Below are 18456 nucleotides of genomic sequence, written 5' to 3'. Positions count from 1 at the left end.
AATGCCAGAAAAGAATAACGCTAGTGTGAAAGTACCCTATTTTCCCCTTTTCCTTTTCATGAAGTATTTTTTCAAGGCCAACCTTCTCAAACTTCCTCACTCCTATGAATGCCTCAAACCTTTAAAAAAAAATGCAGTGGGGGCAAACTTTAAACCCTTTTTAAGGATAAGCTGTTCCCCTTTAGTAAGTGAGTGTAGACTCAAATTATAGATTTGTTGTCCCAGACCCCCTCTATATTATTTCTTATTTGTTTTTTCTTTTTGGCAAGCCCCCCCCCCCCCCCCTATTTCACCGTATTTCTAATCGTAGATTTTCCAGAATGCGCGTATGAAATCCTCGGATGGTCTTCCTAATATACAGTACATCACAATCATATTGGCACAGCTACACCTACGTGCGCAGTTCATAAAGCTTGTCCTACTAAAGGTTACGTTTTAAGGATCTTTATTTTCTGTGATTTTTTTAGATAATCCTTCAACAGAAGAGGAAGGAACCTTCCACAAACTTAATTTGAGAAGATGCATAATCCTGTAAGTAGCCTCCACGAGTCAGAGGAACCTGTCATTTCCAACAATCTCAGGGAGCAGGGAAACCATTACCCATTGTGTGTGGAAGATGGCTGGGGCTATCCAGCCTCCTACAAAAACTCATGGTTGGCTAAAACATTAGTTCTAAATGGAACTTCACATTTGGAAGGACGGTCAAGCTCTTTACCGCTTTAGACAGTTACTGATTTTGTAGAAGTTGAATAGGAAAAACAAACAATGGAACCATTTTTAAGGTAATTCCCTTTTCATGAAACCTCAATGACCGTACCAAATTCTTAACTTATTCCTTGGAAAAAAAATAAAAAAGTAAAACAAGTTTTATTTAAGTAAATGGTCTTCAGAAAACAGATATATATTCACAAGATTTCTCCAGGAAGACACTTACGAGTTATTGGATTAAGGTCCATTTTTAGCTTTCTATTACTACCTTATGATCATCTCATGGTCAGATGCTACACATGTTGGTTTGTGAAAAAGCAATTGTCAATAAAATAAATGTTTTGTTATTTCCACAAGATTTTGGTTTCTCCTCTGTGTAAATTCTGAATTTCAAAATTTGATCTTCCCTATATAGATCAAAATGGGTTCTCTCCTATGTGAATTCTTTCATGTGTAACAAGACTTGATTTAGTAGTAAAGAATTTCCCACATAATGGACATGAAATCTCTCCTGTGTGAATTCTTTGATGTATAAGGAGACTTGATTTTTCTGTGAAACATTTCTCACATTCTGAACAGGAATATGGCTTCTCTCCTGTGTGACGTCGTTGATGTGAAACAAGGTGTGATTTATTTAAAAAAGATTTTGCACATTCTGAACATGAATATGGCTTCTCTCCTGTGTGATTTCTCTCATGAAAAAGAAAATTAGATTTATTTGCAAAGCTTTTCCCACATACTGGACATGAATATGGCTTCTCTCCTGTGTGAATTCTTTGATGTATAAGAAGACTTGATTTATCGCAAAAACATTTCCCACATTCTGAACATGAATACGGCTTCTCGTCTGTGTGACTTCGCTGATGTAACACAAGATGTGATTTCTTTAAAAAAGATTTCTCACACTCTGAACATGAATATGGCTTCTCCCCTGTGTGACTTCTCTGATGTGAAACAAGGTGTGATTTCTTTAAAAAAGATTTCCCACATTCTGAACATGAAAACGGCTTTTCTCCTGTGTGACTTCTCTCATGTTCAGTAAGAGTGAATTTAGTTGTGAAGCATTTCCCACATTCTGAACATGAAAATGGCCTATCTCCTGTGTGAATTCTATGATGTGAATCAAGGTGTGATTTCTTTGAAAAAGATTTGTCACATTCTGAACATGAATATGGTTTCTCTCCTGTGTGACTTCTCTGATGTGAATCAAGGTGTGATTTCTTTGAAAAAGATTTGTCACATTCTGAACATGAATAAGGCTTCTCTCCTGTGTGAATTCTCTCATGTGCACTAAGAGCCGATTTATTTCTAAACCATTTCTCACATTCGGAACAGGGATATGGCTTCTCTCCTGTGTGGCTTCTTCTGTGTACACAAAGACCTGACCTATATTTAAACTGTTTTCCACATTCACCACATTGAAACCTTTTCCCCCCTTTTTGCTTTGGAGGATTATATGACAGATCTGCAATGTGAGGTTCTGGGTGTACATTACAGGTACTATAGATTTCTCCTGAAGAGTGTGACAGGATATCTTCATCTTCTTTATAGTCTAGCGATAACATTAAGTTTCCCTCAGACTTCTTACTGGGATTTTCTGAAAGAATAAAAAAATAAAATAAAAACATTTCAATTAGTATGGAAATGCACATGCAGATGTCAAGTTCAGAAGCGAATCTTTGTTACACATCTCTGCACAGACCATTTTCAAGTGCTTAGCAGAAAGAAATTTGGGTCAAACATTAGGTGTCCTGCCATTGACAGCCAGCCACCGTCACCTTTGTTTGTAGTGGTGTCGTTAACGGAAATTTGGACTACCATGGACTGGAACCATATCATCTTTAGCAACTAATCGAGGTTCTGTCTGGGATCCAACAATGGTCAGGTTCAAGTAAAGAGGCCTGGTGGTGAGATCTTAGATCCTGCTGTGGAGAGACAACTGCTGGATCGCCCAGGAATGTCTCCATCAGATTACAATCCCTTGGCTTGTCCTATTGCTAGATTTATCACCAATCCAGCATTTATGGGACCAGCTGTGACAATGGCTTCAGCGTGTGCAGGATGTACAGTTGCAAGAAAAAGTATGTGAACCCTTTGGAATGATATGGATTTCTGCACAAATTGGTCATAAAATGTGATCTGATCTTCATCGAAGTCACAACAATAGACAATCACAGTCGGCTTAAACTAATAACACACAAAGAGTTAAATGTTACCATGTTTTTATTGAACGCACCATGTAAACATTCCCAGTGCAGGTGGAAAAAGTATGTGAACCCCTAGACTAATGACATCTCCAAGAGCTAATTGGAGTGAGGTGTCAGCCAACTGGAGTCCAATCAATGAGATGAGTTCGGAGGTGTTGGTTACAGCTGCTCTGCCCTATAAAAAACACACACCAGTTCTGGGTTTGCTTTTCACAAGAAGCATTGCCTGATGTGAATGATGCCTCGCACAAAAGAGCTCTCAGAAGACCTACGATTAAGAATTGTTGACTTGCATAAAGCTGGAAAGGGTTATAAAAGCATCTCCAAAAGCCTTGCTGTTCATCAGTCCACGGTAAGACATATTGTCTATAAATGGAGAAGGTTCAGAACTGCTGCTACTCTCCCTAGGAGTGGCCGTCCTGTAAAGATGACTGCAAGAGCACAGCGCAGACTGCTCAATGAGGGGAAGAAGAATCCTAGAGTGTCAGCTAAAGACTTACAGAAGTCTCTGGCATATGCTAACATCCCTGTTAGCGAATCTACGATACGTAAAACACTAAACAAGAATGGATTTCATGGGAGGACACCACAGAGGAAGCCACTGCTGTCCAAAAAACATTGCTGCACGTTTACAGTTTGCACAAGAGCACCTGGATGTTCCACAGCAAAACTGGCAAAATATTCTGTGGACAGATGAAACCAAAGTGGAGTTGTTTGGAAGAAACACACAACACTATGTGTGGAGAAAAAGAGGCACAGCACACAAAACCTCAAAACCTCATCCCAACTGTGAGGTATGGTGGTGGGGGCATCATGGTTTGGGGCTGCTTTGCTGTGTCAGGGCCTGGACAGATTGCTATCATCGAAGGAAAAATGAATTCCCAAGTTTATCAAGACATTTTGCAGAACTTAAAGGGAGTCTGTCACCAGATTGTGACCTTATAGACCGCTTACATAGCGCTCTAGCATAGCAGTCTATGATTCTAATGGTACCTTTGATGTGTGCTTCTGAAGTTCCCCCAAGGCAAAAACGGACTTTTATTCTATGGATCGCAAGTGCCCAGGGCGGGGTTCACCTTGTTGGAGCCCAGGCTGTTCTGCCTCTTTTCGCCATATCCCCGCCCCAGCCTCTTCCTCTGCCCGCCCCGCTCTTCCTTTGCGTCCTCCTTCTCTGCAGCCGAATCCCGCGCCTGCGCTATCCATTGCTTGGCCGGGGCATGCGCACTGCGATGCCCATTGTGTGTGTATCTGGTCCGCCTCCTCGCCGCTGTTTCTCGCCGTTGGCCGGCGCATGCGTAGTAGCTACTGCGATGCCGTGCCCACAATGGGCATCGCAGTGCGCATGCCCCGGTCAAGCAATGGATAGCGCAGGCGCGGGATCCGGCTGCAGAGAAAGAGGATGCAAAGGAAAAGCGGGGCGGGCAGAGGAAGAGGCTGGGGCGGGGATATGGCGAAAAGAGGCAGAACAGCCTGGGCTCCAACAAGGTGAACCCCGCCCTGGGCACTTGCGATCCATAGAATAAAAGTCCGTTTTTGCCTTGGGGGAACTTCAGAAGCACACATCAAAGGTACCATTAGAATCATAGACTGCTATGCTAGAGCGCTATGTAAGCGGTCTATAAGGTCACAATCTGGTGACAGACTCCCTTTAAGGCCATCTGACCACCAGCTGAAGCTCAACAGAAGATGGGTGTTGCAACAGGACAACGACCCAAAGCATAGAAGTAAATCAGCAACAGAATGGCTTAAACAGAAGAAAATCCGCCTTCTGGAGCGGCCCAGTCAGAGTCCTGACCTCAACCCGATGGAGATGCTGCGGCAGGACCTCAAGAAAGCGATTCCCACCAGACATCCCAAGAATATTGCTGAACTGAAACCGTTCTGTAAAGAGGAACGGTCAAGAATTACTCCTGACCGTTGTGCTCGTCTGATCTGCAAATACAGGAAACGTTTGGTGGAAGTTATTGCTGCCAAAGGAGGTTCAACCAGTTATTAAATCCAAGGGTTCACATACTTTCTCCACCTGCACTGTGAATGTTTACATGGTGTGTTCAATAAAAACATGGTAACATTTAACTCTTTGTGTGTTATTAGGTTAAGCCGACTGTGATTGTCTATTGTTGTGACTTAGATGAAGATCAGATCACATTTTATGACCAATTTGTGCAGAAATCCATATCATTCCAAAGGGTTCACATACTTTTTCTTGCAGCTGTATATGAACGGCTGCAAAATCTGTGGAAAAAAGAGCCGCCAGATATCATATCGAACCTGTGTGCCTCCATGTCCGACGGAATCTCATCTGGGATCCAGGCTAGAGGCACCTTTAGGGGCTAGAACCTGGGATCTTTTAATCTCTTCTCCTATTCACCCTGATAGATCTCAATAGGATCTCACACTCTCCCTGTTGCCCTGGGCACCCCTATCTGTATATACACACACACACTACACCCCTATCTGTATATACACACACACACTACACCCCTATCTGTATACACACACACACACTACCCCTATCTGTATATACACACACACACTACACCCCTATCTGTATATACACACACACTACACCCCTATCTGTATATACACACACACACACTACACCCCTATCTGTATATACACACACACACTACACCCCTATCTGTATATACACACACACACACTACACCCCTATCTGTATATACACACACACACACTACACCCTATCTGTATATACACACACACACACACACTACACCCCTATCTGTATATACACACACACACCACACACACTACACCCCTATCTGTATATACACACAACACTACACCCCATCATACACACACACACACACTACACCCCTATCTGTATATACACACACACACTACACCCCTATCTGTATACACACACACACACACACATACACCCTATCTGTATATACACACACACACACACCCTATCTGTAATACACACACACTACACCCTATCTGTATATACACACACACACACTACACCCCTATCTGTATATACACACACACACTACACCCTATCTGTATATACACACACACACACTACACCCCTATCTGTATATACACACACCACACACCCTATCTGTATACACACACACACATCTGATACACACACACACTACACCCCTATCTGTATATACACACACACACTACACCCCTATCTGTATACACACACACACACACTACACCCCTATCTGTATATACACACACACACTACACCCTATCTGTATATACACACACACTACACCCCTATCTGTATATACACACACACACTACACCCTATCGTATATACACACACACACACACACACACACCCCTATCTGTATACACACACACACACTACACCCCTATCTGTATATACACACACACACTACACCCCTATCTGTATATACACACACACTACACCCCTATCTGTATATACACACACACTACACCCTATCTGTATATACACACACACTACACCCCTATCTGTATATACACACACACAATACACCCCTATCTGTATATAACACACACACTACACCCTATCTGTATAACACACACACTACACCCCTATCTGTATAAACACACACTACACCCCTATCTGTATATACACACACTACACACCTATCTGTATATACACACACACACTACACCCCTATCTGTATATACACACACACACACACTACACCCTATCTGTATATACACACACACTACACCCCTATCTGTATATACACACACACACACACACACTACACCCCTATCTGTATATACACACACACACTACACCCCTATCTGTATATACACACACACTACACCCCTATCTGTAAATATACACACCACACTACACCCTATCTGTATATACACACACACTACACCCCTATCTGTATATACACACACACTACTACACCCTATCTGTAATAACACACACACTACACCCCTATCTGTATATACACACACACACACACACACACACACTACACCCCTATCTGTATATACACACACACACTACACCCTATCTGTATATACACACACTACACCCCTATCTGTATATACACACACACACACACTACACCCCTATCTGTATATACACACACACACACAACACTACCCTATCTGTATACACACACACACACTACCCCTATCTGTATATACACACACACATACACCCTATCTGTATATACACACACACACACTACACCCCTATCTGTATATACACACACACACACACTACACCCCTATCTGTATATACACACACAACTACACCCCTATCTGTATATACACACACACTACACCCCTATCTGTATATACACACACACACTACCCCGATCTGTATATACACACACACACACACTACACCCCTATCTGTATATACACACACTACACCCCTATCTGTATATACACACAACACTACACCCCTATCTGTATATACACACACACACTACACCCCTATCTGTATATACACACACACACTACACCCCTATCTGTATATACACACACACATACACCTATCTGTATATACACACACACACTACACCCCTATCTGTATACACACACACACTACACCCCTATCTGTATATACACACACACTACACCCCTATCTGTATATACACACACACTACACCCCTATCTGTATACACACACACTACACCCCTATCTGTATATACACACACACTACACCCCTATCTGTATACACACACACACACTACACCCCTATCTGTATATATACACACACACTACACCCCTATCTGTATATACACACACACTACCCCTATCTGTCTATATACACACACACTACACCCCTATCTGTATATAACACACTACACCCTATCTGTATATACACACACACACACTACACCCTATCTGTATATACACACACACTACACCCCTATCTGTATATACACACACACTACACCCCTATCTGTATATACACACACTACACCCCTATCTGTATACACACACACACTACACCCCTATCTGTATAACACACACACACACACTACACCCCTATCTGTATACACACACACTACACCCCTATCTGTATATACACACACACACACACACCCCTATCTGTATATACACACACACACTACACCCCTATCTGTATATACACACACACTACACCCCTATCTGTATATATACACACACTACACCCATCTGTATATATACACACACTACACCCCTATCTGTATATACACACACATACTACACCCCTATCTGTATATACACACACACTACACCCCTATCTGTATATACACACACATACTACACCCTATCTGTATATACACACACACTACACCCTATCTGTATATACACACACTACACCCCTATCTGTATACACACACACACTACACCCCTATCTGTATACACACACACACACACTACACCCCTATCTGTATATACACACACACTACACCCCTATCTGTATATACACACACACTACACCCCTATCTGTATATACACACACACTACACCCCTATCTGTATATACACACACACACTACACCCCTATCTGTATATACACACACACTACACCCCTATCTGTATATACACACACAATACACCCCTATCTGTATATACACACACACACACAATACACCCCTATCTTTATATACACACACACAATACACCCTATCTTTATACACACACACACACTACACCCCTATCTGTATATACACACACACACACACACACACTACACCCCTATCTGTATACACACACACTACACCCCTATCTGTATATACACACACACACACACTAACCCCTATCTGTATATACACACACACTACACCCCTATGTATATACACACACACTACACCCTATCTGTATATACACACACACTACACCCCTATCTGTATATACACACTACACCTATCTGATACACACACACTACACCCCTATCTGTATATATACACACACACTACACCCCTATCTCTATATATACACACACTACACCCTATCTGTATATACACACACACTACACCCCTATCTGTATATACACACACACTACACCCCTATCTGTATACACACACACACTACACCCTATGATATACACACACATACACCCCTATCTGTATATACACACACACTACACCCTATCTGTATATACACACACACTACACCCCTATCTGTATATACACACAACTACACCCCTATCTGTATATACACACACTACACCCCTATCTCTATATATATACACACACACTAACCCCTATCTGTATATACACACACACTACACCCCTATCTGTATATACACACCACACTACACCCCTATCTGTATATACACCACACTACACCCTATCTGTATATACAACACACACTACACCCCTATCTGTATACACACACACACACACCACACTACACCCCTATCTGTATATACAAACACTACACCCCTATCTGTATACACACACTACACCCCTATCTGTATACACACACACTACACCCCTATCTGTATATATACACACACTACACCCCTATCTGTATATACACACACACACTAACCCTATCTGTATATACACACACACTACACCCCTATCTGTATATACACACACACACTACACCCCTATCTGTATATACACACACACTACACCCCTATCTGTATATACACACACACTACACCCCTATCTGTATATACACACACACTACACCTCTATCTGTATACACACACACTACCCCCTATCTCTATATACACACACTACACCCCTATCTGTATATACACACACACTACACCCCTATCTGTATATACACACACTACACCCCTATCTGTATATACACACACACGAACCCTATCTATATATATACACACACACTACACCCCTATCTGTATATACACACACACTACACCCCTATCTGTATATACACACACACTACACCCTATCTCTATATATATACACACACACTACACCTATCTGTATATACACACACTACACCCCTATCTGTATAACACACACACACACTACACCCCTATCTGTATACACACACACACACTACACCCTATCTGTATACACACACACACTACACCCTATCTGTATACACACACACACCCCTATCTGTATATACACACACACTACACCCCTATCTGTATATACACACACTACACCCCTATCTGTATACACACACACACACTACACCCCTATCTGTATACACACACACTACACCCTATCTGTATACACACACACACTACACCCCTATCTGTAGATACACAACTACACCCCTATCTGTATATACACACACACTACACCCCCTATCTGTATATACACACACACTACACCCCTATCGTATATACACACACACTACCCCTATCTGTATATATACACACACACACCCCTATCTGTATATACACACACACTACACCCTATCTGTATATACACACACACTACACCCCTATCTGTATACACACACACTAAACCCCTATATGTAATATACCCCAACACTACACCCCTATCTGTATATACACACACACTACACCCCTATCTGTATATACACAGCCCCAGATGTCATCTCTCCCCGGGGGGAGGGGCGGAGCCGCCAGGAATCATCCCGCACACCCAGCAGTGTCCGCCCGGAGCAGACCCGTCCACAGCTCCTGTTACCTGGGAGGGGAGCCTCCATCATGGCGGCCGGGAGCAGCTTCTCCATGGGGACTGACAGAGGAAGGACCTGCCGTGACGTCACCACCATGTGACCAGAGCAAGAAGGGGCGGGGCTCAGCAGTGTAGACTGGTGGTGATACGGTACCTGCGGTGACGTCACTCTCATGTGACCAGAGCAGGGGGGGCGGAGCTCAGCTTTGCACAGGGGAAGTATTCAATGACTTCCTGCTCCGCCCCCTCAACTAATCCTAGCCTAGAGGGCCTGTAGTGACGTCATCGACATGTGATCGGAACATGAGCTCAGCTATGCATTTGCGTGGTAGTGAAGGACCTACCTGATCCGTGCTGGAAGAGGCGGAGATAAGTAGTGGGGGAGGATCTGATTATGTCAGGTGATGGGGCGGGGCTCTCTTTACTAGAGGGGATGGGAGGTGTCCAGGAGAAGAGCAAGAAGAATGCTGGGAGTCAGAGGCGTGACTACAACAGGGGCAGACCATGTGACTGCTGGGGGCGTGACTACACCAGGGGCAGATCATATGACTGCTGGGGGCGTGACTACACCAGGGGCAGACCATGTGACTGCCGGGGGCGTAACTACAACAGGGGCAAACATGTGACTGCCGGGGGCGTGACTACACCAGGGGCAGATCATATGACTGCTGGGGGTGTGACTACACCAGGGGCAGACCATGTGACTGCCGGGGGCGTGACTACACCAAGGGCAGATCATGTGACTGCTGGGGTCGTGACTACACCAGGGGCAGACCATGTGACTGCCGGGGGCGTGACTACACCAAGGGCAGATCATGTGACTGCTGGGGGCGTGACTACACCAGGGGCAGATCATGTGACTGCTGGGGGCGTGACTACACCAGGGGCAGATCATGTGACTGCTGGGGTGTGACTACACCAGGGGCAGATCATGTGACTGCTGGGGTCGTGACTACACCAGGGGCAGATCATATGACTGCCGGGGGTGTGACTACACCAGGGGCAGACCATGTGACTGCCGGGGGCGTAACTACACCAGGGGCAGACCATGTGACTGCTGGGGGCGTGACTACACCAGGGGCAGATCACGTGACTGCTGGGGGCGTGACTACACCAGGGGCAGATCATGTGACTGCTGGGGGCGTGACTACTACAGGGGCAGACCATGTGACTGCCGGGGGCGTAACTACAACAGGGGCAAACCATGTGACTGCCAGGGGCGTAACTACAACAGGGGCGTACCCAGGGCTGCCATCAGAAATTTTGGGGCCCCTTACACAGCTCAAGGCCTCTGCCCCCCTCCTACCCCGCCCCTTCAGAATTCGTCCTGACTCCGCCTCCCCTCCACCCCCAATTTCATTATTTTTTTACAACTACAAAGACAGTAAAAAGTGATAATCAGCGATTTCAGTAAGGAATACATTTTTGACCAAATAATATGAAGCCGCTACCAGGACAAGGTCGCCCCTCCACTAACACTGACTGCACTACCTGCTCTAATCTGCCCAGCAACCTCCCCGGCACATGTAAGAAAAAACACCTTAAAGCACAAGGTTTACTGTTACAGTGTTATGGGGGGGGGGGGGATCTGTGGATGACGCACTGTTATGGGGGGATCTGTGGATGACGCACTGTTATGGGGGATCTGTGGATGACGCACTGTTATGGGGGATCTGTGGATGACGCACTGTTATGGGGGGGGATCTGTGGATGACGCACTGTTATGGGGGGGATCTGTGGATGACGCACTGTTATGGGGGGGATCTGTGGATGACGCACTGTTATGGGGGGATCTGTGGATGACACACTGTTTATGGGGTATCTGTGGATGACGCACTGTTATGGGGGATCTGTGGGTGACACACTGTTATGGGGGATCTGTGGATGACGCACTGTTATGGGGGATCTGTGGATGACGCACTGTATGGGGATCTGTGGATGACGCACTGTTATGGGGGGGGATCTGTGGATGACGCACTGTTATGGGGGGATCTGGATGACGCACTGTTATGGGGGATCTGTGGATGACGCACTGTTATGGGGATCTGTGGATGACGCACTGTTATGGGGGATCTGTGGATGACGCACTGTTATGGGGATCTGTGGATGACGCACTGTTATGGGGGATCTATGGATGACGCACTGTTATGGGGGATCTGTGGATGACGCACTGTTATGGGGATCTTGGATGACGCACTGTTATGGGGGATCTGTGGATGACGCACTGTTGTGGGGATCTGTGGATGACGCACTGTTATGGGGGATCTGTGGATGACGCACTGTTATGGGGATCTGTGGATGACGCCCTGTTTATGGGGGATCTATTGATGACACACTGTTATGGGGGGATCTGTGGATGACGCACTGTTATGGGGGATCTGTGGATGACGCACTGTTATGGGGGGATCTGTGGATGACGCACTGTTATGGGGATCTGTGGATGACGCACTGTTATGGGGGGATCTGTGGGTGGACACACTGTTATGGGGGGGGATCTGTGGATGACGCACTGTTATGGGGGATCTGTGGGTGACACACTGTTATGGGGGGGATCTGTGGATGACGCACTGTTATGGGGGATCTATGGATGACTTACTGTTATGGGGATCTGTGGATGACGCACTGTTATGGGGGGGATCTGTGGATGACGCACTGTTATGGGGATCTGTGGATGACGCACTGTTATGGGGGGGGATCTGTGGATGACACACTGTTATGGGGGGATCTGTGGATGACGCACTGTTATGGGGGACCTGTGGATGACGCACTGTTATGGGGGATCTGTGGATGGACGCACTGTTATGGGGGGATCTGTGGATGACGCACTGTTATGGGGGATCTGTGGGTGACACACTGTTATGGGGGATCTGTGGATGACGCACTGTTATGGGGGATCTGTGGATGACGCACTGTTATGGGGGATCTATGGATGACTTACTGTTATGGGGGATCTGTGGATGTACGCACTGTTATGGGGGGGATCTGTGGATGACGCACTGTTATGGGGGGGATCTGTGGATGACGCACTGTTATGAAGGATCTGTGGATGACACACTGTTATGGGGGATCTGTGGATGACACACTGTTATGGGGGATCTGTGTGGATGACGCACTGTTATGGGGGATCTGTGGATGACGCACTGTTATGGGGGATCTGTGGATGACGCACTGTTATGGGGGATCTGTGGATGACGCACTGTTATGGGGGATCTGTGGATGACGCACTGTTATGGGGGGGGATCTGTGGATGACGCACTGTTATGGGGGGGATCTGTGGATGACGCACTGTTATGGGGGGATCTGTGGATGACGCACTGTTATGGGGGATCTGTGGATGACGCACTGTTATGGGGGATCTGTGGATGACGCACTGTTATGGGGGATCTGTGGATGACGCACTGTTATGGGGGATCTGGATGACGCACTGTTATGGGGGATCTCTGGATGACGCACTGTTATGGGGGATCTGTGGATGATGCACTGTTATGGGGGATCTGTGGATGACGCACTGTTATGGGGGATCTGTGGATGACACTGTTATGGGGATCTGTGGATGACGCACTGTTATGGGGGATCTGTGGATGACACTGTTATGGGGGATCTGTGGATGACACTGTTATGGGGGATCTGTGGATGACACTGTTATGGGGGATCTGTGGATGACGCACTGTTATGGGGGATCTGGGTGACACACTGTTATGGGGGATCTGTGGATGACGCACTGTTATGGGGGATCTGTGGATGACACACTGTTATGGGGGATCTGTGGATGACGCACTGTTATGGGGGATCTGTGGATGACTTACTGTTATGGGGATCTGTGGAATGACGCACTGTTATGGGGGGGATCTGTGGATGACGCACTGTTATGGGGGATCTGTGGATGACGCACTGTTATGGGGGGGATCTGTGGATGACAGCACTGTTATGGGGGATCTTGTGGATGACGCACTGTTATGGGGGACCTGTGGATGACGCACTGTTATGGGGGATCTGTGGATGACGCACTGTTATGGGGTGGATCTGTGGATGACGCACTGTTATGGGGGATCTGTGGGATGACGCCACTGTTATGGTGGATCTGTGGATGACGCACTGTTATGGGGGATCTGTGGATGACGCACTGTTATGGGGGATCTATGGATGACTACTGTTATGGGGGATCTGTGGATGACGCACTGTTATGGGGGGGATCTGTGGATGACGCACTGTTATGGGGGGATCTGTGATGACGCACTGTTATGAGGGATCTGTGGATGACACACTGTTATGGGGGATCTGGATGAATGGATATTTGGATGACCGCACTTGTTATGGGGGATCTGGGATGACGCACTGTTATGGGGGGATCTGTGGATGACGCACTGTTATGGGGGATCTGTGGATGACGCACTGTTATGGGGGATCTGTGGATGATGCACTGTTATGGGATCTGTGGATGACGCACTGTTATGGGGGGATCTGTGGATGACGCACTGTATGGGGGATCTGTGGGTGACGCACTGGTATGGGGGATTTGTGGATGACGCACTGTTATGGGGGGATCTGTGGAATGACACACTGTTATGGGGGGATCTGTGGATGACACACTGTTATAGGGATCTGTGGATGACGCACTGTTATGGAGGATCGTGTGGATGACGCACTGTTATGGGGGATCTGTGGAGGACGCACTGTTATGGGGATCTGTGGAGGACACACTATTATGGGGGAATCTGTGGATGACACACTGTTATGGGGGATCTGTGGATGACACACTGTTATGGGGGATCTGTGGATGACACACTGTTATGGGGGATCTGTGGATGACACACTGTTATGGAGGATCTGTGGATGACGCACTGTTATGGTGGATCTGTGGATGACGCACTGTTATGGGGGATCTGTGGATAACACACTGTTATGGGGGGATCTGTGGATGACGCATTGTTATGGGGGATCTGTGGATGACACACTGTTATGGGGGATCTGTGGATAACACACTGTTATGGGGGATCTGTGGATGGCGCACTGTTATGGGGGATCTGTGGATGACGCACTGTTATGGGGGATCTGTGGATGACGCACTGTTATGGAGGATCTGTGGGTGACACACTGTTATGGAGGATCTGTGGATGACTTACTGTTATGGAGGATCTGTGGGTGATGCACTGTTATGGGGATCTGTGGATGACCTGTTATGGGGGATTCTGTGGATGACACTGTTATGGGGGATCTGTGGATGACACTGTTATGGGGATCTGTGGATGACACTGTTATGGGGGATCTGTGGATGACACACTGTTATGGGGATCTGTGGATGGACACTGTTTATGGGGATCTGTGGATGACACTGTTATGGGGGATCTGCTGATGACGCACTGTTATGGGGGGATCTGTGGGTGACACACTGTTATGGGGGTCGGTGGATCACGAACACTGTTATGGGGGATCTGTGGATGAACGCACTGTTATGGGGGATCTGTGGGTGACACACTGGTATGGGGGATCTGTGGGTGACACACTGTTATGGGGGATCTGTGGATGACACACTGTTATGGGGGGATCTGTGATGACGCACGTTTATGGGGGATCTGTGGATGACGCACTGTTATGGGGGAATCTGTGGATGACGCACTGTTATGAGGGATCTGTGGATGACGCACTGTTATGGGGGGATCTGTGGTGACTGCAATGTTATGGGGATCTGTGGATGACGAACTCTGTTATGGGGGATCTGTGGATGACGCACTGGTTATGGGTGATCTGTGGATGACACACTGTATGGGGAATCTGTTGATGACCACTGTTATGGGGGAATCTGTGGAGGACACACTGTTATGGGGATCGTGGGTGACGCACTGTTATGGAGGATCTGTGGGTGACGCACTGTTATGGGGGATCTGTGGAGTGACGCACTGTTATGGGGGATCTGTGGATGACCACTGTTATGGGGGGATCTGTGGTGGATGACAACTGTTAGGGGGGGATCTGTGGATGATGCACTGTTATGGGGGATCTGTGGAGTGACGCACTGTTATGGGGGATCTGTGGGTGACGCACTGTTATGGGGGATCTGTGGATGACGCACTGTTATGGGGGATCTGTGGATGACGCACTGTTAGGGGGATCTGTGGGTGATGCACTGTTATGGGGAATCTGTGGATAGACACACTGTTATGGGGATCTGTGGATGACACACTGTTATGGGGGATCTGTGGATGACACACTGTTATGGGGGATCTGTGGATGACACACTGTATGGGGGATCTGTGGATGACACACTGTTATGGGGGATCTGTGGATGACACACTGTTATGGGGGATCTGTGGATGACACACTGTTATGGGGGATCTGTGGATGACACACTGTTATGGGGGATCTGTGGATGACGAACACTGTTATGGGGGATCTGTGGATGACACACTGTTATGGGGGATCTGTGGATGACACACTGTTATGGGGGATCTGTGGATGACACACTGTTATGGGGGATCTGTGGATGACCACTGTTATGGGGGATCTGTGGATGACACTGTTATGGGGGGATCTGTGGATGACACACTGTTATGGAGGATCTGTGGATGACACACTGTTATGGGGGATCTGTGGATGACGCACTGTTATGGGGGGATCTGTGGATGACACTGTTATGGGGGATCTGTGGATGACGCACTGTTATGAGGGATCTGTGGATGATGCACTGTTATGGGGGGGTCTGTGGATGACGCACTGTTATGGGGGATCTGTGGATGACACTGTTATGGGGGATCTGTGGATGACACACTGTTATGGAGGATCTGTGGATGACACACTGTTATGGGGGGATCTGTGGATGACGCACTGTTATGGGGGATCTGTGGATGACACACTGTTATGGGGGATCTGTGGATGACACACTGTTATGGGGGATCTGTGGATGACACACTGTTATGGAGGATCTGTGGATGACACACTGTTATGGGGGATCTGTGGATGACGCACTGTTATAGGGGGATCTGTGGATGACGCACTGTTATGGGGGATCTGTGGATGACGCACTGTTATGGGGGGATCTGTGGATGACGCACTGTTATGGGGGGATCTGTGGATGACGCACTGTTATGGGGGGGATCTGTGGATGACGCACTGTTATGGGGGGGATCTGTGGATGACGCACTGTTATGGGGGGATCTGTGGATGACGCATGTTATGGGGGATCTGTGGATGCACTGTTATGGGGGATCTGTGGATGACACACTGTTATGGGGGGGATCTGTGGATGACGCACTGTTATGGGGGGGATCTGTGGATGACGCACTGTTATGGGGGGGATCTGTGGATGACGCACTGTTATGGGGGGATCTGTGGATGACGCACTGTTATGGGGGATCTGTGGATGACGCACTGTTATGGGGGGATCTGTGGATGACGCACTGTTATGGGGGATCTGTGGATGACGCACTGTTATGGGGGGGATCTGTGGATGACGCACTGTTATGGGGGATCTGTGGATGACGCACTGTTATGGGGGGATCTGTGGATGACGCACTGTTATGGGGGGGATCTGTGGATGACGCACTGTTATGGGGGGGATCTGTGGATGACGCACTGTTATGGGGGGATCTGTGGATGACGCACTGTTATGGGGGGATCTGTGGATGACGCACTGTTATGGGGGGATCTGGGATGACACACTGTTATGGGGGGATCTGTGGATGACGCACTGTTATGGGGGGATCTGTGGATGACGCACTGTTATGGGGGATCTGTGGATGACGCACTGTTATGGGGGGATCTGTGGATGACGCACTGTTATGGGGGGGATCTGTGGATGACGCACTGTTATGGGGGGGGATCTGTGGATGACGCACTGTTATGGGGGATCTGTGGATGACACACTGTTATGGGGATCTGTGGATGACACACTGTTATGGAGGATCTGTGGATGACACACTGTTATGGGGGATCTGTGGATGACACACTGTTATGGGGGATCTGTGGATGACACACTGT

At 47.1% G+C, this 18456-nt stretch overlaps 1 protein-coding gene across 1 annotated transcript; it reads right to left on the bottom strand.

The window, feature by feature from the left end:
• Nucleotides 1-335: 335 nt before the first annotated feature.
• Nucleotides 336-10537, bottom strand: LOC122935576 (zinc finger protein OZF-like). Its single transcript, XM_044291339.1, has 2 exons — nucleotides 10492-10537; nucleotides 336-2305 (listed from the first exon to the last, which is right to left on the bottom strand). Exons 1-2 carry the CDS (start codon nucleotides 10535-10537, stop codon nucleotides 1125-1127), a joined length of 1227 nt encoding a protein of 408 aa, XP_044147274.1. The 3' UTR covers nucleotides 336-1124.
• Nucleotides 10538-18456: the final 7919 nt, after the last annotated feature.

This window comes from Bufo gargarizans, chromosome 4 (genome assembly GCF_014858855.1).
Source record: "Bufo gargarizans isolate SCDJY-AF-19 chromosome 4, ASM1485885v1, whole genome shotgun sequence".
Taxonomy (NCBI): Eukaryota; Metazoa; Chordata; class Amphibia; order Anura; family Bufonidae; genus Bufo; species Bufo gargarizans.
This window is presented reverse-complemented; position numbering and strand designations above follow the sequence as displayed.

Bases quoted from the DNA above. Each gene is read 5' to 3' on its own strand.
- LOC122935576 (XM_044291339.1), bottom strand. From the start codon at position 10,537: ATGGAGAAGCTGCTCCCGGCCGCCATGATGGAGGCTCCCCTCCCAG. The intron at 2,306-10,491 runs GTAACAGGAGCT...TTATTCTTTCAG, and splicing joins GATGGAGGCTCCCCTCCCAG to AAAATCCCAGTAAGAAGTCT.